Genomic DNA, 25,005 nt, shown 5'->3' with positions numbered 1-25,005 from the left:
GTTAACTTTATCTAAAAACTAAAAAATAATCACTATAAAAAAAAAAAAAAAAAACAGAATAATGGGTTCTTTGTGGTAACTTTACAAACCTAAAAAAAAAAAAAGGGGAAAAAGTATTATTAGTATGGAAACATTGTTTTTAAAATGCATACTATATCATTCATGAGATCAAAGAGAAAAAGAATCCAGAAATCAGTTTTGGAGAACTCTGATTATGAACAGCAAAACACCTTCGTTCTTTATAGAGCCTTCGTAAAGAAGAAATAAAATGCGCTGCATTCAACGATCACAGATTTTGCAGCGTGATGAATGTGCTACCTACAATACGAACACTAGTTTTACTAGACCGAGTGCTTCCGTTTAGTTTTTGCTTATGAGCATGCGTCGTTTTTTTTGTCCGTCGGACTAGCATACAGACGAGCGGACTTCGGGGTCCGTCGTACTTACGACGTAAAGATTTGAAGCATGCTTCAAATCTAAAGTCCGTCGGATTTGAGGCTAAAAAAGTCCGTTGAAAGTCTGGAGAAGCCCACACACGATCGGATTACCAGCCAGCTTTAGTCCGTCAGCGTCCGTTGGACTTTTGTAGACGAAAAGTCCGACCGTGTGTTACGCGGCATTAGAGCGCTTTGGAGAAGGTTTTCATCAAGGATGTCTCTGTACATTACTGCATTCATCTTTCCCTCGATCCTGACTAGTCTCCCAGTTCCTGCCACTGAAAAACATCTGCTGCCGCCACCATGCTTCTCTGTAGGGATGGTATTGGCCAGGTACTGAGTGGTGCCTGGTTTCCTCCAGACATGACACTTGCCATTCTGGCCAAAGAGTTCAATCTTTGTTTCATCAGACCAGAGAATTTTGTTTCTCGTGTTCTGAGTCTCCTTCATGTGCCCTTTGGCAAACCCCAGGTCGGCTGCATGTGCCTTTTACTGAGGAGTGGCTTCCGTCTGACCACTCTACCATACAGGCCAGATTTGTGGAGTGCTGCAGAGATTGTTGTGCTTCTAGAAGGTTTCTCCTCTCTCCATGCTGGAGCTTTGTCAGAGTGACCATAGGATTCTTGGTCACCTCCCTGACTAAGGCCCTTCTCCCCTGATCACTCAGTTTGGCTGAGCTGCATGCTCTAGCAAGAGTCTTCTTCCATTTACGGACGATGGAGGCCACTGTGCTCATTGGGACCTTTGATGCTCCAGACATTTTTCTGTACCCTTCTCCAGATCTGTGCCTCAATACAATCTTGTCTCGGAGGTCTACAGACAATTCCTTAGACATCATGACTTGGTTTGTGCTCTGACATGCATGGATAACTGTGGGACCTTATATAGACAGGTGTGTGCCTTTCCAAATCATGTCCAATCAACTAAATTTACCACAGGTGGACTCCAATCAAGTCGAAACATCAAGGATAAGTGGAAATAGGATGCACCTTAGCTCAATTTTGAGTGTCATGCCAAGTTATGTACATGTGATTTTTTAAAATGTGTTTTTATTTGTAAAAATTTTGCAAAGATTTCAAAACAAACTTTCACATGGTCATTATGGGGTATTATTTGTAAAATTTTGGAATATTGGAGGAAAACAATGAATTTAATTTATTTTTTTAATAAGGCTGTAACATAAAATGTTGAAAAATTGAAGCACTGTGAATACTTTACGAATGCACTGTACAGCATGAATTTTTTTTTTTTTTTTTTTTTTAAGCCAAAGTTTAATTACACTTTAATCTTAGTTTCATAAAGCAATGGCACAACTGGTCTGGTTAAAAAAAAAAAAAAAAAAAAAAAAAAAAAAGCTTCCTACTTGGAATATAGGGGGGGGGGTCTTTTGCAGAAATAAACAAGAGTTTGAAGATTTATGTTCTCTACATGCCACTGGAATGACAAAAAGTTTGTCTACGGAAGAGGAGGTCAATCCACACTTTATTAGCAGATCACAACCGGGAGCAGAGATCAGGTTTATGGTCAATGACGGAGCCAAAGAGGCATCTATTCTGAAAGGGAGAGTAAATAAAATGCACATTAAAGTGGAAGAAAAACCTAACACTAACTACGTGTAAACAAAAAAAAAAAAAAAAAAAAAAAAAAAAAAAAAAAAAAAAAAAACTACAACATTCCATCCCCCTTCTCCTACATACCCCTGTATAAAAAAAAAAATAAATAAAAAGGATTTTTTTAACTGCACCTATAGACTGGTTCTAATTTTTAAATGACTCCCTTCCCAAACCTCTGTATGTGATGTACAATACATTTTCTTACATATACTGTACCTTCTTATCACTCAGTTAACTATGACTAAGACATGCTGAGGAAGGGAGTTGAATTTTCAATGAGTTTTTAATGTGGAATGTGGAAATCTCAAATGCTTATTCTATAGCAAATAAAACATAAAAAAGCAAAAAACACTTTGCAATAGTTCTTGACAGTAACATTACACAAAATAACTACCAATATGTTGAGTAATGAAAATAAGATACCTTTAGTCCCCTTTCCGTTTCTTAAAATTGATGAATTGTCCCATCTTGAGTAGGTTTGTATTAATAAGCAGTGCAATAGCTTCCAGAACTCCGAAGCCTGCCAAATAAGACAGAAGTGAAAAGTTAAGATATGGAAAAAAAACATTTAGCTCAAAGTGATTACATTCATTAAGGTCTCTTTCAAACGGGGCTGTATATGTACGGACTCCGCTTGCTCAGCAGGGGATCGCTCCGTTGAGCCCCGCTGAGCCGGCGGATGACAGGTCCGTCTCTACTCACTGTGCTGGGACGGACCCATCAGAGCCCCGCTCTCGTCTATGGGGGAATCGGATGAAAAAACGGAAAGCCTGTCAGTTTTCATCCGATCGACGGATGGAAAATAGGGTTTCCATCTGTCTGGATTCAGCGGATTGGATGTCTGCAGACATGTCGCCGCTGACATCCGTCGCACCATAGACCTGTATGGAGCGTCTGTTCAGGTCCCGTCTAAAAAAAAAAAACCTGACAGGCTGACCTGAACCGTCCGCCTGTGTGAAAGACCCCGAATACATGAATTTAACTTGCTGATCAAAATTATTAAAAGTGGAAGTTTCGGCTAAATAGAAGTCTGCTTTTTATTGTGAAAATAATAATAATAATAATAATAATCTGCTTAAAACACCTCCTTCTATGCCTTCTTATACCTACATTGTATGCGTTACTGCTTGTAAAAATTATATTTAAGGCTTACTGGTAACTAGTTTTCCAGAAGTTTTTTAGGACAGCACCTGGGAGATCATAGTTATTCCCACCAGATGACAGGAAACGCCTCTTCGTTAAATCTTTAAATGGAGGCTTCTCCCCACACCTCTTCAGTTGTAGTAGAGAACATCCATCCCAGGCTGAAACACAAACATAACATGGTAATGCAGCATAAGGATGAGTCGTTGCGGTCCTGAAAGACTACTGGAAAACAAGTTACCAGTAAGTCTAACTTGAATTTTCACAAAACGTCTTTCAGGACAGAACCCAAAAGAATAAACAAAGATTCTTTTTTACTTTGGTGGGAATCTTCACCAAGGTATCCATGGATTCCACCTGGTGGCCCCAAACCTTCAAAAGAAAAAAATTGAAGCGATCTGAAATGCAGTCTTGCCCACTGGATGGCTGGCATGGTTGAAGTCAGAATTCACAAAGCTGACATTAGTGTAAGGCTGACCGCAGGTCAGCCTGTTATTGTAGGAGGAGTCAGGCTGCATAAAGCAGGGGGGGGGGGGGGGGGGGGGCTGGAAAGAGGAAGTGTTAGACGGCAGATGGGATGTAAAGAGGAGAGAGAGAGTGGGATGCTCTGTCTCCTTATGGCCAAAAGATACGGAAGACTCCCGGGGCGCTGCGATCCGAGTCTGCTTGTATACACCGCACACCCGCCCAGGTACACCACCAGTGATACCGCCAACCAGGTATTGTGTATTCTGTCTGATCGCATACAGGACTGAGCACTTACTATCAGCTCCAGCATCCGTGCTTTGTACTACTGCACATGGGTTGTGTCAGTGGGCTCCGGGTGTGTGCTGCTCCGGGGCCGCCTGTCCGCTCCTTCCGATGCTGACGTGGGGGTAATCGGCCACCTGTCTGCTCCTCTCCCTGTGCAGATCCAGCTCCACGTGGGAACCGGCATCCCGGTACTCACGCTGTGGGGGAAGGGGTTCAGCTGTTTGTTGCAAGGTATTTAATGTTTTGGTGCGGTTGGGGGTGTCTATGGTACAGTTGCAGACAGGGCAGCCTGCGGATGCTGCCTTTTCACCTGCATGGGGCCATGTTGCTAGCACCCGGTTACCTCATGCTACGCATGTGTTAGCACAGGGTTCAGGGGTTAATTCAGGCTACGGGGTTGTCATGACTCTTGCTCATTGCCTGTCATCTCATTATTTTCTGTGGGGGTCCTTTGGGGGCATGCAATTTACGATTTCTCATGTGATTTTTGGTTTTTCATGCGATTTACAGTTTCTCATGCATTTTACGGTTTTCTCATTCATTTTACGATTTAAATTTACGGTTTCTCATGCATTTTATGGTTTCATGCGATTTACGATTTCTTATTCATTTTACAGTTTTCATGCTATTTACGGTTCTCATGCATGTTAGTTTCGCATGCATTTTACGGTTATCGTGCATTTTACGGTTTCTCATGCGATTTATGGTTTCTCATATAATTTATGGGTTCTCATGCATTTTACAGTTTTTCATGCATTTTTTACGGTTTCATTAAAAATTACGGTTTCTCGTGCTTTTTACGGTTTCTCGTGCATTTTACGGTTTCTCGTGTTTTTTACGGTTTCTCGTGTATTTTACGATTCCTCGTGCTTTTTTACTGTTTCTCGTGCTTTTTACGGTTTCTCGTGCTTTTTACTGTTTCTCGTGCTTTTTACACGTTTTTAATGCATTTCACGGTTTTATTAAATTACGGTTTCTCATGCATTTTTCAATCTCTCATGCCTTGGTACGGGTTCTCATGCTATTACGTTTTCTCATGCAATTTACATTTTCTTATGCTATTTACGTTTCTTATGCTATTTACGTTTCTCATGCTATTTACGTTTCTCATGCTATTTACGTTTCTCATGCATTTTTACGGTTCTCATGCATTTTTACGGTTCTCATGTAATTTACGGTGTTCTCATGAAATGTTCGATTTCTTATGTAATTTGTCACTTCTCATGCCTATTGATGTTTCTTATATTTCTCATGTTTTCCCATGTTTCTCACGTTTTCTCTTGGTTCTCACGTTTTCCATGTTTCTTACGCTTCCCACGTTTTCCCATGCCTCTCACATTTGTTCATGCTTACGTCTTCCCATGTTTCTCAGGTCTTCCCATGTTTCTCACGTCTTCCCATGTTGCTTTTGGGTGCTTCTCTCGTTTTCCCATGCTTCTCTCGTTTTTTCCATGTTTTTTCTTATTTTCACAGGTCTATTACGTTTCATGTCATGTGTTTTTATGTCATGGTCTGTCATTTGTTTCACAGTGTTTTCATGCAGTTCAGTGTTTGCATGCAGTTTACAGTGTTTCATGCAATTTTTTACAGTGTTTCATGCAATTTTCACAGTGTTTTCATGCAATTACGGTTTCTCGTGCAATGTGTCACTTCTTATGCCTTTTCATGTTTTCTTACATTCCTCATGTTTTTCTTAATTTTCTCATCTTTTCACGTTTTTTCCCTTGGTGCTCACGTTTGATTCTCTAGTTTTTTCCTTGATTCTCACGTTTTTCCTTTGATTCTCGTTTTCCCAGGCTTCTCTCGTTTTCCCATGTATTTTACGTTTATGTCATATGTTTATGTCATATGTTTGTCACAGCTTTTCGTTCGCTGCATTTCCGTTAGCTAGTGCTCACATTCAGGGTCTGTCACGTCTACAGATCTGTACAGGCTGAGGTTTCGTTTTTAATTGATTGTTGTCCCACAATCTTCTCGCCTGTTTTCCATACGTCATACGTGCACGTTCACCATTACACATTTACTTCTACCCACCACGGTCTGCGGGTATCTTAGCCCTGAGTGTTCGTTTTTAATTTCCTGTCCAGGCGCTGCAGGTTGCTCGGGCTCACTCACTGAATACAGTAGGGGGGTGTCATCATTAGGTTCACATTCTTGCGCTATTGGTCTTGCCATTCCTGCACCCACATCATCATTGTCAGGTACCAGGGGTGTTTTGTCTTGGGGCTGGTTGTACGTAATGTTATTTGGTTGCTGTCAAACAGCTGGGTTGTTCATGTTCTACCACTGCAGATTACCCATCACGTCTATGGGTTGACAGATTGAGGTGATCGTTTTTAATTGGCTTGTTCGGTGGCAAGTCTCCTCATCTGTTCTTACGCTGTTTATGTTTTTCATACAAACTCACGTCTCTTATGCAATTTACGTTTTTCATGCAATTTACGTTTTTCATGCAATTTACGTTTCTCATGCAATATACGTGTCTCATGCAATATACGTGTCTCATGCAATATACGTGTCTTTTGCAATTTGTTGTTTCTATGATAATCTCACTTTTATGTTTCTCTCGTTCTTCTAGGTTTTCTCATGTTTTCCCAAGGTTACTCTCGTTCTCATGTTTCTCACGCTGTTCATCAATTCACGTTCTCGTGCTACCGGGGTTTTTCATGTAGTTTGCGGTTTCTTGCAGCTTCGGTGCTTAGGCTGCTCACGGTTCATAGCTTGCATTATACATGTGTTTCGTTCTTTCATGCAGCTTACGTTCCTGGCGCAGGTTCTCAGCATGCTCACGTTCTTTCGTAGTTCATGTTGCTGTCCCAGTGGCATGTCACTTACGCAGAGTAGGTTACCCAGGGGTCTGGTTTTTCCCTCTTGTTTGCACACAACCTTTTATTTCCTAGTTGCTTTTGGCTAGGGTTGGCAGAAGCATGAAACTATGGTAAGTCAGCATGGCAGCTCCAGCAGCTTTTACAGGCTCAGGGGGTTAGTGGATTCCGAATTTTCTCAGTCTCTAGGTCAGGATCAGTAGGCTTCCTACTTGGTTCGGTTTTTGCCCCTTTTATCTCATATCGGCATGACATTGTCAGGGCGTATCTGGTTGGACTCAGCATTTCATGTTGTTGGAAACCCCGACAGACTTTCTTTATTTGCTGCGCATTCTATAAGCAATCCTCAGGGTTCTTGAAGAGTAGCCCTCCTGCTGTGATCAGCGGACTTCTCATCATGGGTCATTTTTTCCGTGTGGTATCTATCACATTCTCATGGTCTCCTTCATGTTGGGTACCAGCTCGGTGCTCAGGGCAGGCTTATACCCGGTTTGGGTCATAAGTGATAGGAGCAGGTTCGGTGTATTTGTGCCAGGGACCCCGGCCCGTTTGGGTAGGTGGAGGTCGTCTTGTTTCTCTGGGTTTGGCCCAGAGCCACTTTTTGAGATACCATAAGCGGTTGTAATTTGATAGTTTATACGTTATTTCAGTGGGCTATAATTTGGCATCATATTCATCCTACTGGTCTTTTTTGCCCCCTTTCAGGCATACTGACCACTTGACCAGGGCACAACTCAGGTCTATGTTTTTGTTGCTTTTTGTTCCTTTGTTACACTATCACAGATTGACTCCGAGTACAAGTGTAAGGCTGACCGCAGGTCAGCCTGTTATTGTAGGAGGAGTCAGGCTGCATAAAGCCTGCCCTCCTTCTCCTTCTTGTGGTCGTAGGATCTCGTGTCCCACCCACCCATTCCCTTTTTCTTTTCTTTTTCATTTTATTTCAATTCATACTTGGGTATGCCCCCTTTCAGGCATACTGACCACTTGACCAGGGCACAACTCAGGTCTATGTTTTTGTTGCTTTTTGTTCCTTTGTTACACTATCACAGATTGACTCCGAGTACAATCTTCATTATGGATAGGGGGTGATTAGACTGCAGCCTAGACACCACACAATCCACTTTCCCCTCTTCTAGCAGAAAGTCGCTGTTCCACTGAATTGATCAGATATCGTAAAAACACTATTTCCTGAGCTGGTTCTAGATTTGATTTCTGAAGATTCACAATCCATTCCAAAGATTCTAAATTCTCCAGCAACTTCTCTTTACAAGGAGCAAAGAAGAGGAGATTGTCAAAATAACAGACCACTGTTATTCCCTGCAGTTGGAGGGGCCAAGGCATAAACTGATTTGCATTTTAATGAGGGAAATAAGTATTTGATCCCCTATCAATCAGCAATATTTCTGGGTCCCAGGTGTCTTGTGTATCCTTAAAGGGAGTGCTCCTAATCTAGCTTGTTACCTGTATAAAAGACACCTGTCCACAGAAGCAATCAGATTCCAATCTCTCCACCATGGCCAAGATCAAAGAGCTGTCCAAGATGTCGGGGACAATACTGTAGACCAACACCAGGCTAGAATGGGCTACAAGACCATCGCCAAGCAGCTTGGTAAGAGGGTGACAACAGCTGGTGCAAATGGAAGAAACACAAAATAACGGTCAATCTCCCTCGGTCTGGGGCTCCATGCATGATCTCACCTCGCGGAGTTTCAATGGTCATGAGAACAGCGAGTAATAAGCCCAGAACTACGCAGGAGAATCTTGTCAACGATCTCAATGCAACTGGGACCATAGACACCAAGAAAACAATTGGTAACATACTACACCGTAAAAAACTGAATCCTGCAGCCCCTGCAAGGTCCCCCTGCTCAAGAAAGCACATGTACAGGCCCATCTGAATGATTCAGAAGAGAAATGGGTGAAAGAGTTGTGGGCAGTTTAGACCAAAATCGAGCTCTTTGGCATCAACTCAACGTGTTTGGAGGAGGAGGAATGCTGCCTATGACCCACAAGAACACCATGCCCATCTACAAACACGGAGGTGGAAACAACATGCTTTGGGGGTGTTTTTCTGCTAAGGGGCAGGACAACTTCACCACATCAAAGGGACAATGGACGGGGCCCATGTACTGTCAAATCTTGGGTAAGAACCTCCTTCTCTCAGCCAGGGCATTAAAAATGGGTTGTGGATGGGTATTCCAGCATTACAATGGCCCAAAACACAAGGCCAAGGCAACAAAGGAGTGGCTCAAGGAGAAGCACATTAAGGTCCTGGAGTGGCCAAGCCAGTCTCCAGACCTTAATCTCATAGAAAATATTTGGAGGGAGCTGAAGGTTCGAGTTCCCAAATGTCAGCCTCGAAACCTTAATAACTTGGAGAGGATCTGCAAAGAAGAGTGGAACAAAATCCCTCCTGAGATGTGTACAAAACTGGTGGCCAACTACAAGAAGTCTCTGACCTCTAATTGCCAGCAAGGGGTTTGCCACCCAAGTACAAAGTCGTGTTTTGCGAAGGTGTCAAATACTTATTTACTCATTAAAATGCAAAATGTATAACTTTTTGAAATGCGTTTTTGGATATTTTGTGGTTTGATCTCTCACTGTTAAAATAAACCTACCATTAAAATTATAGACTGATCAGGGGGCAGAGCCGGCAGGCAGAGTGGATGGTGGAGTGAGTGATTAGCTCTGCCACAACGGGCGTAGCAGCAGCTCACAGCTACCAGAGACACCTGCTAACAGCTTTAACAGCAAAGGGAGATGGTGGAGATCACCCGGAGCATGATGAGTAAACGAAAAAGAAGAGAGGGGCTGACAGAATTCTCCCCCCCCACGGCAGGCCAATCCAAGATGGCGCCGGGACCTGCTCTTCAACAGCCCTGTCAAACAAAATCTGAGGCTGGGGGGGGGGGGGGGGTGCAGGATGATACAGGAGCAGCGGGGGGAGAAATGGAGTCAGCAGCCTCATACAGCCAGCATCTAGATGCATTCCCCACCACAGGGCACTATGAAAGAAATGCTGTAGACATTAAGGGTGGCCCTCCAGCAAGACATGGCAGCTTTCATGAAATCCACCAATACAGAGATATCAGTAGTCAAAAATAGAATGGAGTATGTGGAAAGAAAAATGGAGGAATTTACCCTGGCACACAATGAGCTAGTAGATGCTGACTTTGATATAGAAGCCGAGATCAAAACTATGCACCTCAAAATGGTGAATATCGAGGACAGGTCACACAGGAATAACGTCAAATTCAGGGGGATCCCCGAATCCATCAAACCCGCTGACTTGCACTCCTACCTACAGAAACTTATGATCACCACTCTCCCATCTGTGTGACCGGCTGACATTACTATTGACAGAGCCCATAGACTTCCTAAACCTTCATACCTACCTGAAACCCCCCCCAGAGACGTAATAGCCAGAATCCATTTCTTTCATGTAAAGGACCAACTGATGCACTACTCAAGACAACACCCTGCACTCCCTGACCCCTTTGCAGGAATTGCACTGTACGCCGACTTATCGCAAGCTACCATGTTGACGGACACAACTTGGTGCCGATCACAAAAATCCTGCAAAACCATAAAATATTATACAAGTGGGGTTTCCCGGCCAAACTACTGGTCACTTTACTGGAAAGAGACATGGAACTCTTCCAGTAATGGCGCCTACTATGAAAGGCAACCCTGCAGAACTGGAACCCTTCCTAGAACAACGCCAAAATCATCGCCAAAACAGGAGGGGTAGATAAAACTCCAACGCACAAGCTGCACTTTTTATTTACGAGTGTTACTACCCTCATCAAGGTGCCTTAAACCCGAGTGCCTTTCTGGTTTCCCATATGTCTGACACCTAAAATATTGCCCGTTCGGCTGATACTAGTTCTGTTTGTATCACCACTTTCATATACGGGATTTATCCCGTATTCTGCTTTCCATATATGTTGACACCTACGGTTTTCAAGTTCCTGACCATCCCAGTTTTGATCAATTTTTTTACACTATGTTCCTTGACAGTTATACCAAATAACTTTCTTCAGCACAAGCACATGTCTAGCATTGCAGTTCCATCGCTTCTCATGCCAAGATCTACCACTGGATGGCGACATAGCACTCCTTACCACTCAAATGAACCTTAAAATAATGACATTCAATGTGAAAGTCCTGAATAGCCCCTATAAGCGCAGAACTCTCTGGAAGACAGCAATGGACTTACAATGTGACATCCTCTGCACGCAGGAGACGCATTTCTCCAGTGCCAACCCTCCAAAATGCACAAATACAAAGTTTCCACACATCTTTACAGCCAACGACTCAGCCAAACGGAATAGAGTACTAACTGCTATCAAAGACTCTATATCTGTTTCCCTTTTACAAAAGCATATTGATCCTAAGTTTCGATTTATTATACTGATTGCAGAACTTAATCATAACACCTACACTTTGGTGAATATGTACGCATCTCAACCTCAAACCCCTGAAGTTTATACATAAAGTCATTAAGACTGCTAAGCAAATGCAGAAGGGTAATTTATTACTGTGTGGCGATTTCAACGTAATCCTAAACAATGATCTTGACTCCTCCTCAGTGGCTCGGAGGCGGAGGCCTACTCTGGGATCTCTAGAAGCCTAGAAGAGGGACTCTATGACCCATGGCAGTATCTCCGAACCACCGAGAGGGACTACACGTATCATTCAATGGCTCATAACAGCTATTCAAAAATAGATTTCTTTTTTTACAGATGTGTACACATTGCAGACTATGTGTACAGCTAATATCCATAACATCACATGGTCGGACCATGCACCTGTAACTAATGAAGTTGTGGCTATGGACAAGGTATCCCACAAACCCCTGTGGCAAAACAATACCTTCCTTCTATCGCACCCCAAAATAAGGGATGAGATCAAAGGAAAAATACAGGCATATTTCCAAATTAATGATAATGGAGAGTGTTTCCCCACGACAGTCTGGTGTGCTCATAAAGGACGCACCAGAGAAAACCTAATACAGATCGCTTCCAGGGAAAAAAAAAAAAAAACTGCAGCACATTACGGAACTGCACAAATCCATAGCCCAGTTAAAGGCACAACACAAAAACGTCCAACTCCACCTCTACCCACATACTAAAAAAACTCAACTCCTGTCGTGAAGAACTACAGCAAGTGCTTAGGGCGGAATATGACAACTATTTTAAAAGACTGAAAAGGTCATTCTACTCATAAAGCAACAAGGCAGGGAAACTACTAGCACCCCAGCTCAAGAAGCACCTAGCACGCTCTAACCTCACTCAGATAAACCACCAAACTAAAACCACCCTACGCAACCCAAAAGACATAGCTAATGCGTTTAAGGATTTCTATTGCTCCCTCTAACACAGACCCACACACCCACGAACCCACAGACACAGAAATGAATGATTTCCTTCATGGCGTCCAACTATCCTCGATAGATCGCACCACTCTACAGAAACGTAATTTCCCCATTACTAACACAGAAGTTGAGACAGTTATAAAAAAAAAAAAAAAAAAAATCTTCCTTTGCATAAATCTCCTGGAGCAGACAGATTTTACGCTAAATACTACAAGGTTTTCACCACTCTTACACCAAAATTGGTCAAGGTCTTCAATTCGGCAGCGATGACTGGCTCCTTCCCAAGCGAAATGCTCCAATCATTGTCACTATACCCAAACCAGGCAAAGACCCGTCACTTTTTAGGCCCATATCTCTCCTGAACACGGATCTTAAAATATACGCCAAAATTTTAGCAGATTAATGGAAATCACCCCATCCCTCATTGGTCTAGACCAAGTTGGGTTTGTAAAGGGCAGACAGGCTCCTAATAGGACTAGGAGAATGACCAATCTACTGCAATTTGCAGAAGTTACATATAAAAGTGTAGCGCTATAAACTCAATAAATGTGTACATCAAAAGCCCATAGATGCATGTGTACAGTGGATAAATTATGTCAAAACAATATATAACTATAAAAGTGATTGACAATATGTAGTTAATCAGCAAAACTACTAAGTGAAACAATAGTGCACCTTATAAGCAAATATAACAGTGACTAGTATAGAAGAAGCAGTAACGATTCAATACATTTAGCACCTCAAATATTATGTGAAAAACCTTAGAACAAAATAGTCCATTTCAAATTTGTGAAACAATTTGTGAAAGGCACCAAAAGTCCATGGGGGTAGTGCATAAGCAATGATGGAAAAATGTCTCCCGAACTCACAGGTGGATAGTTAAACCAAATCTGACAGGTAAATGGACAGTGGAAGGACCGTAAGTGCACAGAAGATTTAAATCAGTGTCAGGGCCATCACCAGAGAATGAAGAGGCTTACCGGAACTCAATGACCTGAAATGGCATACGCCATACAAGTCAAAAAAGCTTGATGACCAACGGGTCTGGGCAATCTGTCTTGTCAGATGTCATCAGCATACAGCGAAAAGGGATATCAGCACGGCTTCCACATCCATAGACACTCCACTGCTAATGAGAATGAAGCAGAAAAAGTAATATTTCTGTGGCACTTGGTTATTGCAGGATAAAATGGATTATGCAAAACACGTCATTGTGTTCTCAATATGTATCCAAGATATGGGTTTTTCTGCTCCCCTGCGGCCTGCGGGTGACAGCCTGCGGGTGACAAACTGTCCTGTCCAGGCACACACAGGGGAGCAGAAAAACCCATATCTTGGATACATATTGAGAACACAATGATGTGTTTTGCATAATCCATTTTATCCTGCAATAACCAAGTGCTACAGAAATACTACTTTTTCTGCTTCATTCTCATTAGCAGTGGAGTGTCTATGGATGTGGAAACCGTTTCTGATATCCCTTTTCGCTGTATGCTGATGACATCTGACAAGACAGATTGCCCAGACCTGTTGGTCATCAAGCTTTTTTGACTTGTATGGCGTATGCCATTTCAGGTCATTGAGTTCCGGTAAGCCTCTTCATTCTCTGGTGATGGCCCGGCACTGATTTAAATCTTCTGTGCACTTACGGTCCTTCCACTGTCCATTTACCTGTCAGATTTGGTTTAACTATCCACCTGTGAGTTCGGGAGACATTTTTCCATCATTGCTTATGCACTACCCCCATGGACTTTTGGTGCCTTTCACAAATTGTTTCACAAATTTGAAATGGACTATTTTGTTCTAAGGTTTTTCACATAATATTTGAGGTGCTGAATGTATTGAATCGTTACTGCTTCTTCTATACTAGTCACTGTTATATTTGCTTATAAGGTGCACTATTGTTTCACTTAGTAGTTTTGCTGATTAACTACATATTGTCAATCACTTTTATAGTTATACAGTATATTGTTTTGACATAATTTATCCACTGTACACGTGCATCCATGGGCTTTTGATGTACACATTTGAGTTTATAGCGCTACACTTTTATATATACCGTATTTTCTGTTATTTTTACCCTGAGTCTATGGGTGTGTTAGCTGCTACCTCAGTATTCTTCCTTTTTTTTGATCTAGCGCAGCGCTGTACTTACCCCTTTATCTGTTCTTAAATTTGCAGAAGTTACCAAAGAACCCCGTGTATTTTTAGCGCTGGACGCAGAAAATACGTTTGACAGGGTCCACTGGGGATACCTGTCCAAGACTCTTTATAAATTCGGTGTATCTGGCCTCATTCATTCAGCAATTATGTCACTATACTCCAACCCCACTGCCCGAGTCTATACCTCCAGCATACTCTCTAAACCCATTTGTGCTCTCAAACAGGACCTGTCAAGGCTGCCCACTATCCGATCATTTTCTCACTTGTTATAGAACCTCTAACGGAATATATAAGATCCCATAAGACAATACAAGGTATCAACATAGGCACTGAAAGCCACAAATTAGGTTTATTTGCTGACGATATCATATTGACCATAACCACACCTGAGTCATCTATTTCAGTGATTCAATCCCTACTTAACAAATTGAGAGGCTCCTTTTATAAAGGTCAACACGACAAAATGTTTTGCCCTTACTCTTACTATACCAAAGAAAACAATTAGTATACTCAAAAAGAAATTCCCCTGTAATTGGGAGTCCCCCCATGATCACATACCTAGGCATACAGCTAACATCATCTTCCTCTAAACTTTACTCCGGTAACTACCCTCCTCCTCTGCTCACCAAAGTGGAAGAGGAACTAAATCAGATCAGCAAACTCCACCTATCGTAGCTTGGAAGAATTGCTGCATACCAAATGCAAGTACTACCCAAATTATTATACTATTTCAAGACCCTTCCTATCCCTATCCCTCAGACATTCTTCACACACCTAATGGCATGCCTGAGGAAATACATATGGGTGGGGAAAAAACCTAGAATAGCACTGACTAATCTGTATAAACCTAAATGCCTTGGGGGGGGGGGGGGGGAGGCCTTCCTAATGCGCAAGACTACTATTAAGCTGCTATACTGGACCAAACAAAATACTGGTTCTCTTGCCAAACAGATAGTAGGTGGACTCAACTAGAAAGGAAAATTACACCAGGACATAGCCTTCCAGCCCTAGCAATGGCGGCTAGTCTACACCATAGCCGGCAGTTCCTCCTTACCTGACCATACAAGCCACTACAACAACGTGGTCCTCATTGACGAGACAAAAATTTGCTGACACTCCAGTCTGTACACTTTCAATACCATTAGTATCCTATGAATACCTTATTCCCGGATTGTCCACTAAATCCTGGGCAAAAAATGGGGCGCACTTCTCCGCAGCTGATATACCAGACCCAGACGCTATGGACAGATACAAAATTTACCAAATACAGCACTACATAGACTTGAAACAAACCCACCCCATAGAATTACCCCTACCAATATGGAACTTCTTAAGGAACAAAAATTCACCTAAAATCAAAGGGGTTTCCCTATCCCCCCCACCCCCCACGTTTCCAAGCTAAACCACCAAATATGGTAAAATGGGAACCAGAACTGCAAAAAGAATTTGTTACACCATTGGCAGTTAGCTATATACCATATCAGTAAATCCTCAGCACGTGTAGACCACTGGGACAACAACCAGAAAATACTCCACAGGTGGTACCTCACACCTTCACTTATAAACAAAATAAATCCAAATACCTCACCTTTATGCTGGCGAGATTGCTATAGTACTGGCAATCTCCTTCATACTCTATGGAGTTGTGTAGTGATAAGTCCCTTTTGGGATGAGTCGAGTCCCTTATCCAAGAAACTACAGGTCACCAATGCACCTTAATCCCATCGTTAGCCTTACTGAGTCTGGGGGTTGAGCAATTCCCCCCTCTAACGAGGAAGGTGGTCATTCATATACTCTTTGCCACACGTATCGCACTAGCGAAAGATTGGCGCTCCAAGGCGTCCCCAAAAATTGAGGAGGTAATCTCCAGAATGAATACACATTACACAATGGAAAGGCTATTTGCATACAAAGAATGGAAAGCTTAGGGATTTCATAAATATTGGGATAGCTGGATAAACTCTCCAAAAGCCTCTTCACATTTATGATGTACGCTTTACTCAACCAAAGAAAGAGGATAACTGATATAAACAGATAAAAGGTTCACCCCCCAGTGGTGGTATTGACTGATGATCTCCTCAGCCCACTAGAGGCGATGGTATGACTATATGAGCTGAGAATTCCTGGACAATGTATATAGTTCTACACCCTAAGCATGGAGTTTTTATGTTTATATATCCGCTTCTCAACAAATACCACTAAGCACAAGTAGCAATGATGTGACCGAGCACCTGAGCCCTTCTTCAGGGGCCAGGGCGGGCCTCCTCCTAATGTGTGATCAAAAGCCTGCTCACAGTGTGAACCCAGATGGGGTGACAGGCGGTAGCTCAAAGCATAACCACTATCTATTGCATTAGAAGAGGCTAGCAGGTGATAAGCTACATTTCAGCATTGTAACCCTCTTGTGTGAATACTTTGTACAACTAATGTTTTGTACTAATGGCAATCTATACTATATTGTACAATGTGAAAATCAATAAAAAATTATGGTCTAATAATTATAGACTGATCGTTGGTCAATGGGCAAACGTACGAAATCAGCAGGGGATCAAATACTTTTTTCCCCACACTGTATATTAGGGCCGTTAAATTTAAATTGCTAAATCGATGCAGCAAACCTCTGCATAGATTGGCGAATGACGTCATCCCACCATGCCCTCCCTCTCCTGGGAGAAAAAACAGCGATGGTGGATTGGCGTGGGAGCTGGATAAAAAAAAACCCTCATGGGGGGCGTGGCCTGAACATGGCTGAATGAAGACACGTTCTCTGTGAGCTCCTGGCCTCCCCTTGCCTGTCCCGACGAAACCAACCGTATGCTAACCGCATATGCTAAACATTACCGCACAAGATCGTCGACTCAGGGACGTCGCCCTCGCAACACTCAGGGTGAGATACACCACTTTTTCCGGAACGCTATTAATACATCCCCAGGCGTCATAGTTGCGGCTCCGTGTGACACAGGCCTGAACAGACGGTCACTAGCGGAGACAACTCCCTCACCCAGCCATTCTCCGAGTATAGCCTCCCCCTCAGAGATCCCCGCTATATCCTGCTCAGCAATGTCGGTGCCGACAGACTCTCACCCCCGACATGATTCAGCCCACATCGATGGAGAGCTTAGAGCACTCCTGCAAGCCTTGCCACGAAGCAGGATATCGAAGCACTAGTACTGAGAGTGGAGGAGGCTCATCGTAGAGATATACAAGAGGTGAGAACAGAGATACACTCTTTGGCCGATAGAGTGGATAATGGAGACGATTCCATCTCCACAATAGAAGCTAGATTGGGTGCCTTAGAACAATCACAAGCTGATCAGGTTGAGTCAATGATTGCAATTCAACTACACATGGAAGATTTGGAAGACAGAAGCCGTAGGAACAACCTGCGACTTCGAGGCATCCCGGAAAAGCTACAGGCGCTGAAAACCTCCCAGACACAGTGACGGCCATCTTCCGGCAAGTTCTGGACTCACCACAGACCGTCATTGAGATGGACAGCGTCCATAGGTCTCTGGGGCCGAAATCTTCAGACCCCAGTCGCTCTAGAGACGTGATATGCCGCCTCCACAAGTATACCTTGAAAGACATGATATCCCGGAAAGCCTGGGAACATGGAGAGGTGGACTTTGACGGGGCGAATATTAAGATTCTCCCGGATCTCTCCAGGGTTACCTTGCAACGTCGTGCCCGACTCCTCCCTCTCCTGGATCTGGCGAGAGAAAAGGGATGCACATACCAATGGGGGTATCCACTTTCAGTTACCTTCAGAAGAGAATCTGCGTTCTTCACCCTGCGTACACCTGCTGACCTACCGGACCTGTTCTCCTTCCTTGAGGAGTCTCCCATCCAGATACCTAATTGGCTCCAACTCCTGCCGAACCCTGGGAATCGTCCAGGCCCTGCAGAATCCAGAGGCTTCCTTCCAGCGCGTCCGCAAAGATCACGTAGGCGACAGCGTACCACATCTGGAGAAAGATCTCGGGAATCGTAACTGAATCATGTTCACTATCAGAAGATCTATCACCACCACAGGTTTTTTCTCTTATTTTGTGTGTTTTGTTTTTTTTTGCCTTTTGCTCACCAATTGGAAGCGGACGTTCTGAGTAGTCCCTGCTAATGGTTGTATTCTGAAATGTTTGGGGTTAATCGGTTGTCAGTAGAGATTCTCCTAGGTTTACCGCCTGAACCCAAACTAATGAAACAGAACTGCTGTATCTCGGACGTTCTCATATGCGGTTCTACTCTGACAATGGCTAGGAGACGATCCGAGATACCCCTTCTGCTGACATAGGGGATATGTATGACATTATACCCACAATGGTTCCTGCGATTGAATCTACAGAGCTAGAATAAGGGGATGCTGGTTGCGCTGTGATAGAAAAGGGGAGGGGGGGGGGGAGGGGGAGAAAAGGGAGGGGAGCTAAACTAATATAAGTACAAAGATATCAAATGACCTAAATATGTGAATGAATTATGTGAAAAAGGACTCACAGATGCAAATATATAAATGAAATATAAGCACAAACAAATATCACTAGGTGGTGCATAATAGAAGTGCTATAATCAAACACAAAAAAAATATATATACAAAATTAATGGAATGAAGGTATATACCAGCAAACAGTGTACAAGGGTATGTGAATCCGCTTCAAAAGGAGCATAAATCCAATGTGTATCAAATATCACGAAAACTTATCAAATGAAATTGCTAAAGACGTATTTTTTGAGAATAGTACAAAAAAGAGCAACTTCGTTTATATGGGGCTCTTCTAAACCACGTATACCTATACACACACTACATCTTCCCAAAAATAAAGGAGGCCTGGGATACCCTAATTTTACTAACTACTACAGAGCAGCACATTTGGCCAGTCTGTCCAAATACCATGCAAAACAGGAAATCCCATTATGGGTATTTATAGAGGCTTCAGAAAATGACCCTCTATTAATATCAAATTTATTATGGCTTGATCCTAAAGACCGCTTTAAAATTCATAATCCCATAACTAAACACTTCTTATCTCTCTGGGATAAACTAAAAACCAAATATGAGTCACAATCTCCACACAATCCTCTCCTTTCTATCAGAAATCCGGCCTTTTATCCGGCATGGATCTACCCAAATTCTTTTAAAGCTTGGACAACATCAGGCATTCAGACACTAAATGACTTCATAGCATCTAAATCATTCCTTTCATTCCCATCGCTTAGAGAAAAATATGATCTACCAAACTCTGAGATATTTAGATATCTCCAAATCAAAAATTTCTATACACCATTCCTAAAGGGGGATACACCATTATCCCAATTATCCATTTTTGAATCAATCTGTACAAAAGATCCATTTGCTAAAGGTACAATTTCATCACTTTATAATCAATCATATGGAGTAGCAAATCTTAATAGACCCTCTTACGTTCAGAGGTGGGAGGAGGACCTGGGACAAACTTTAGAAGACACGGACTGGTCTAACATATGGCTCACATCTAAGTCATCTTCACCCAACATCTTAGCACTGGAGACAAATTATAAAGTCCTAACTCGCTGGTACCTTGTACACGCTAGAGTGGCAAAATATTCACCTAATACCTCAGCTCTTTGTTTGAGGATGCCCAGAAATAGGCACATATTTACACATATGGTGGACGTGCCCAGTAATCCAAACCTTCTGGAAGGAAGTCTTCGTGATTGCATCTAAAATATTTTAAAAAAATAATACAACCAGATCCATATTTAACTTTACTTAATCTAAAACTGGAATGGTTAACACTCTCTCAATTCAAACTTATGATCCAACTAATAACGGCTGCAAAACAAACAGTGGCCAAGGCATGGAAATCTCCTACATTGGTACTAGCAGAAACAATTCACAGAATGAATAATACAATGTCCCATGCTAAGATGGTAGCCATCGATCAAAATCAAATTCCAAAATTTGAAAAACTTTGGCATCCTTGGATAAAACAACAGTTCCTGTCAAACTTCAATGACTCTGTCCTGTTGCCATGGTAACAGATTAAATGACTTACAGAGACACCCATTCTAAGGCTTCAAAGAGAACTAAAAAGAATAATAAACTGACGAGCGGGACAACCTTGTGGACCATACCTCTACCTTTCAACCCTTTTTCTTCTTTCTCTTTCCTTTTCTCCACCTTACGATTAAAGCTCATTATCAGAATTTATTTGACCTATATACACTCTACTTGTAAACAATATGTATAGTAGGTATAAATCATTTAAATACCTACAAAAGTAACTAAGGAAATGATATATATCTTTAATTTAGGTTTACGTGAACCCAATGTTTAATATTTGAAATTTCATGATATTTACCTATATAAACCCTACTGTAAAACAATGAGCTTACTTTATAGATCCTTATAAACTTACTTTATGTATCTTTATAACATTGTATACTCAATAAACTTCTTTTGACAAGGAAATTGCTAAAGACGTGTACATATATGTGTGCTAATAATATGATCAATTGATGACATAAATACACAAGTGAATAATAATTAACAATAAAGAGAGAAAGAAAAAATGTGAATAAAAAAATATATAAAATTATTTAAAAGTGTCCATTAAATAGTCCCAGTAGTTGACGTTGGTGACCCGCCAACACTTGGCGAAAAAAAATAATATATGCCAAAAAAGAAAAAGAAAAATAAACAAAGTGACAACAGTCCCACCACCAAATGTGACACTCCTGGATGCAGATAAGGTACTGATGGTAGACCGGGGGGGGGGAGAAAGTGTACTAACAGGTAGGGGCACCTCCGTGTTCCCAGGCCCCTTACCTTACAGCTGTAAGGTATACAGCATGTGTAGTGGAGGCCCCGCAAATGGGGAAATCCAAAAGGTACAGCAGATGGCGTTGATTGGTGATGCCGTATATCATATGCAGAGACAGAAAATGAGCGGCATATAGTATAATTCCATTTGATGTGAAGGACACAGGTGGGGGGGAGATGAAGTGGGAGAGGGGGAGGGGGGGTTGCACTCACTTTTAAGCAATGAGCGCACGCCTCAACCCACGAGCGCCGAGCTCGTATAGTCCCAGGCTCTGGATCTTCCAAGAAACTCTCCCCGCTTCCAGTTCCTCACCGCCCGTTATGCAGAGTTATATTGTGCAGTATAAAAAACAGAAACCGCACATAGCATAATCCCGTATACCATATATTTTATTAAAACAGTAACAAAATTTCATGCACTTACATTTAAAACACAGCTGGGGGGGTAAAACATCCACGAGCGCCGAGCTCGTCACATCCAGCTAGTGTGTGGCAGCGTCCCGTGCTCCTAACGCGTATCGTCACGTCACATGACGAGCTCGGCGCTCGTGGATGTTTTACCCCCCAGCTGTGTTTTAAATGTAAGTGCATGAAATTTTGTTACTGTTTTAATAAAATATATGGTATACGGGATTATGCTATGTGCGGTTTCTGTTTTTTATACTGCACAATATAACTCTGCATAACGGGGGGGAGGAACTGGAAGCGGGGAGAGTTTCTTGGAAGATCCAGAGCCTGGGACTATACGAGCTCGGCGCTCGTGGGTTGAGGCGTGCGCTCATTGCTTAAAAGTGAGTGCAACACCCCCCCCCCCCCACCTGTGTCCTTCACATCAAATGGAATTATACTATATGCCGCTCGTTTTTTGTCTCTGCATATGATATACGGCATCACCAATCAATGCCATCTGCTGTACCTTTGGATTTCCCCATTTGCGGGGCCTCCGCTACACATGCTGTATACCTTACAGCTGTAAGGTAAGGGGCCTGGGAACACGGAGGTGCCCCCACCTGTTAGTACACTTTCTCCCCCCCCTGGTCTACCATCAGTACCTTATCTGCATCCAGGAGTGTCACATTTGGTGGTGGGACTGTTGTCACTTTGTTTATTTTTATTTTTATTTTTTGGCATATATTATTTTTTTTCGCCAAGTGTTGGCGGGTCACCAACATCAACTACTGGGACTATTTAATGGACACTTAAATAATTTTATATATTTTTTATTCACATTTTTTCTTTCTCTCTTTATTGTTAATTATTATTCACTTGTGTATTTATGTCATCAGTTGATCATAATATTAGCACACATATATATACACACGTCTTTAGCAATTTCATTTGATAAGTTTTCGTGATATTTGATACACTTTGGATTTATGCTCCTTTTGAAGCGGATTCACATACCCTTGTACACTGTTTGCTGGTATATACCTTCATTCAATTAATTTTGTATATATATGTTTTTTTGTGTTTGATTATAGCACTTCTGTTATGCACCACCTAGTGATATTTGTTTGTGCTTATATTTCATTTATATATTTGCATCTGTGAGTCCTTTTTCACATAATTCATTCAAATATTTAGGTCAATTGATATCTTTGTACTTATTTTAGTTTAGCTCCCCTCCCTTCCCCCCCCCCCCCCCCTCCTCCCCTTTTCTATCGCAGCGTAACCAGCACCCCCTAATTCTACTATTGTTTTGTCTGTTTTGGAGCAGTTTTGTGTGTTGCAGCAGTGTCCCTTTAATATAGGATTCAGTTGACAGCGCAGGAGTTTTTTCATGCAATGAATCTACAGAGCTGTTAGCTTCATGTAGGTACACCTCTATTTGTCAAGAATTCAGGACTCCACGGGTATACCTACAAACTCAGGTCGAACATTTTTCTTTTTTCTCTTTAGCAATAGAGTTATTTGTGTATTACTGTTTATATATAATCGCCAGATACGTTAGATGGCAATTCATATCTGAGGCTGTTATGCTATAGAATGGGTCTTAGAACCTAAGGGTTTGCATCTATACAACTATTCTTCTATTAAGATCTCTCAGACCCATTGGTCCTTCATAGCTTACTCCCACGAGCAATACCCACTCTAGTCCTTTTCATATTATGACTGTTAGTTACCCAATATCATCTCCCCCCCTCCTAACCCATCCCTATCAGTAGAGTCATTCATCAGCCAAACTTTTAAGGGTTTCATGATAATTTGGCGCCACCCTCCTCTAGGAGAATGTTTCAGCTTATAGAGTCACTAGTAACTACTTAAAAAGGTCCTTCCATTTTGGGACACAGTGGTGCAACGCCTATACTACTATATGAGTGATCTCCATTTATGGTTTAGGTTTTATGTTATATATCACAGATTACATGTTTATCTGACTTCTATACACATGTTTTAATATAACCGTTCTCAATCTGAGATGTTACTTGCATACTGGATATGTATTTGTTCATTACTTAATAAGGTCGGGGCGGGGGGGATGGTCGGAGCTCTCTCCGGCTGTGTCTAACCGCTCCCCTACATAGGCCTATGCTCAATAGTCAGATTGTGTCTGACGAGCGTTCTAGCATATTTGCTGTTCTTTAGTGTCTTTTTATTTTTTCTATTCCTCTTTCTCTCTCCTCTACCGCTATCGTTACCCCAGTTCTAACCTCTTCTTTATACCCTATCCTACCCTCCCTCCTTCTCCTTCCCCTCACCTCCTTTTTGCTATCAACATGGAGGTTCTTAATGTGACATCATTGAACACTAAAGGATTAAACATCCCAGAAAAAAGGCGCATGTTGCTACAAGACCTTCACCGCATGAGAGCAGACATTGCACTCCTGCAAGAAACCCACTTCAGAAGCGACAAATTGCCTATACTTAGAAATCGATAATTCCCCTTAGCCTACCACTCACCGAATCCAGACGCGAAGTCGAAAGGAGTGTCTATTCTGATCTCCAGTAAGGTACCATGGACTTGCCTGGATACTATGGTAGATCCGACAGGGCGTTTTTTATTTCTAAAAGGCAGGATTGGAAATGTTAAGGTGACTTTGGCCAACTTATACGTCCCTAATTCTCACCAGGATATCTTTATCGAGAGGACTATTGAAAAGTTAATGAACTTCTCTGAAGGGCAACTGATTATAGGAGGGGACTTAAATATTCCTTTGATTCCCTCGGAAGACTCCTCCTCGAAACATTCGACAGTTCCTCCTGGCTCTCGTAAACGCATTGATCGGGCCATACGTCAGGCCCAATTAGTAGACGTGTGGCGTATTAGTCACCCTACAGAAAGAGACTATACCTTTTAATCAACACCCCACAAGGTATACTCTCGCATAGACTACTTCCTTATACCACATTCACAGTTGCACTCAGTCAGAACAGCTATGATAGGTTCTATCACGTGGTCTGACCACGCACCAATTTCCCTCTCATATGCACTCACTGACACTCTAACCTCAAAGACTAAATGGTGGAGACTAAATGAAAGCCTCTTACAAGATAAAGAAGTATTATCAGAGGTCACTAGAGAACTTCAGTTTTACTTCCATACCAATGACACGACAGATTGCAACCCCGGCATTATCTGGGAAGCACACAAAAGCAGTCATAAGGGGAATACTTATTAACCACTTGCCGACCGCCTCACGCATATATACGTGAGCAGAGCGGCACGGGCAGGCAAAATCACGTACCTGATACGTGATGCCTTCCCGCGGGCGGGGGGTCCGATCGGACCCCCCCCCGGTGCCGTAGGCGGTCGGCTCTTGTTCGCGGGCGATGAGGGGTCAGGGGGAGGCCATCCATTGATGGCCACCCCCTCCCGATCGCTCCCAGCGAATCAAATGCTTCCTCTCCCTCTGTAATGTAAACAGAGGGAGAGGAAGTGATGTCATCTCTCCTCGAG

At 42.4% G+C, this 25,005-nt stretch overlaps 1 protein-coding gene across 3 annotated transcripts in view; it reads right to left on the bottom strand.

Annotated features, from left to right (window-relative positions):
* Positions 1-25,005, bottom strand: part of TEDC1 (tubulin epsilon and delta complex 1) — a 552,383-nt gene that overhangs the window by 470,788 nt on the left and 56,590 nt on the right. For all 3 annotated transcript variants that reach the window (XM_073610730.1, XM_073610728.1, XM_073610729.1), the window contains exon 2: positions 2,474-2,570. In XM_073610730.1, the coding sequence (XP_073466831.1) occupies positions 2,474-2,570 (97 nt within the window). The remainder of the gene's footprint in view (positions 1-2,473; positions 2,571-25,005) is intronic.

This window comes from Aquarana catesbeiana, linkage group LG13, assembly GCF_042186555.1.
Source record: "Aquarana catesbeiana isolate 2022-GZ linkage group LG13, ASM4218655v1, whole genome shotgun sequence".
In the NCBI taxonomy this organism is placed as follows: domain Eukaryota; kingdom Metazoa; phylum Chordata; class Amphibia; order Anura; family Ranidae; genus Aquarana; species Aquarana catesbeiana.
Note: the sequence above shows the minus strand (reverse complement) of the source record. Positions and strands in the feature narration are given on the sequence as shown.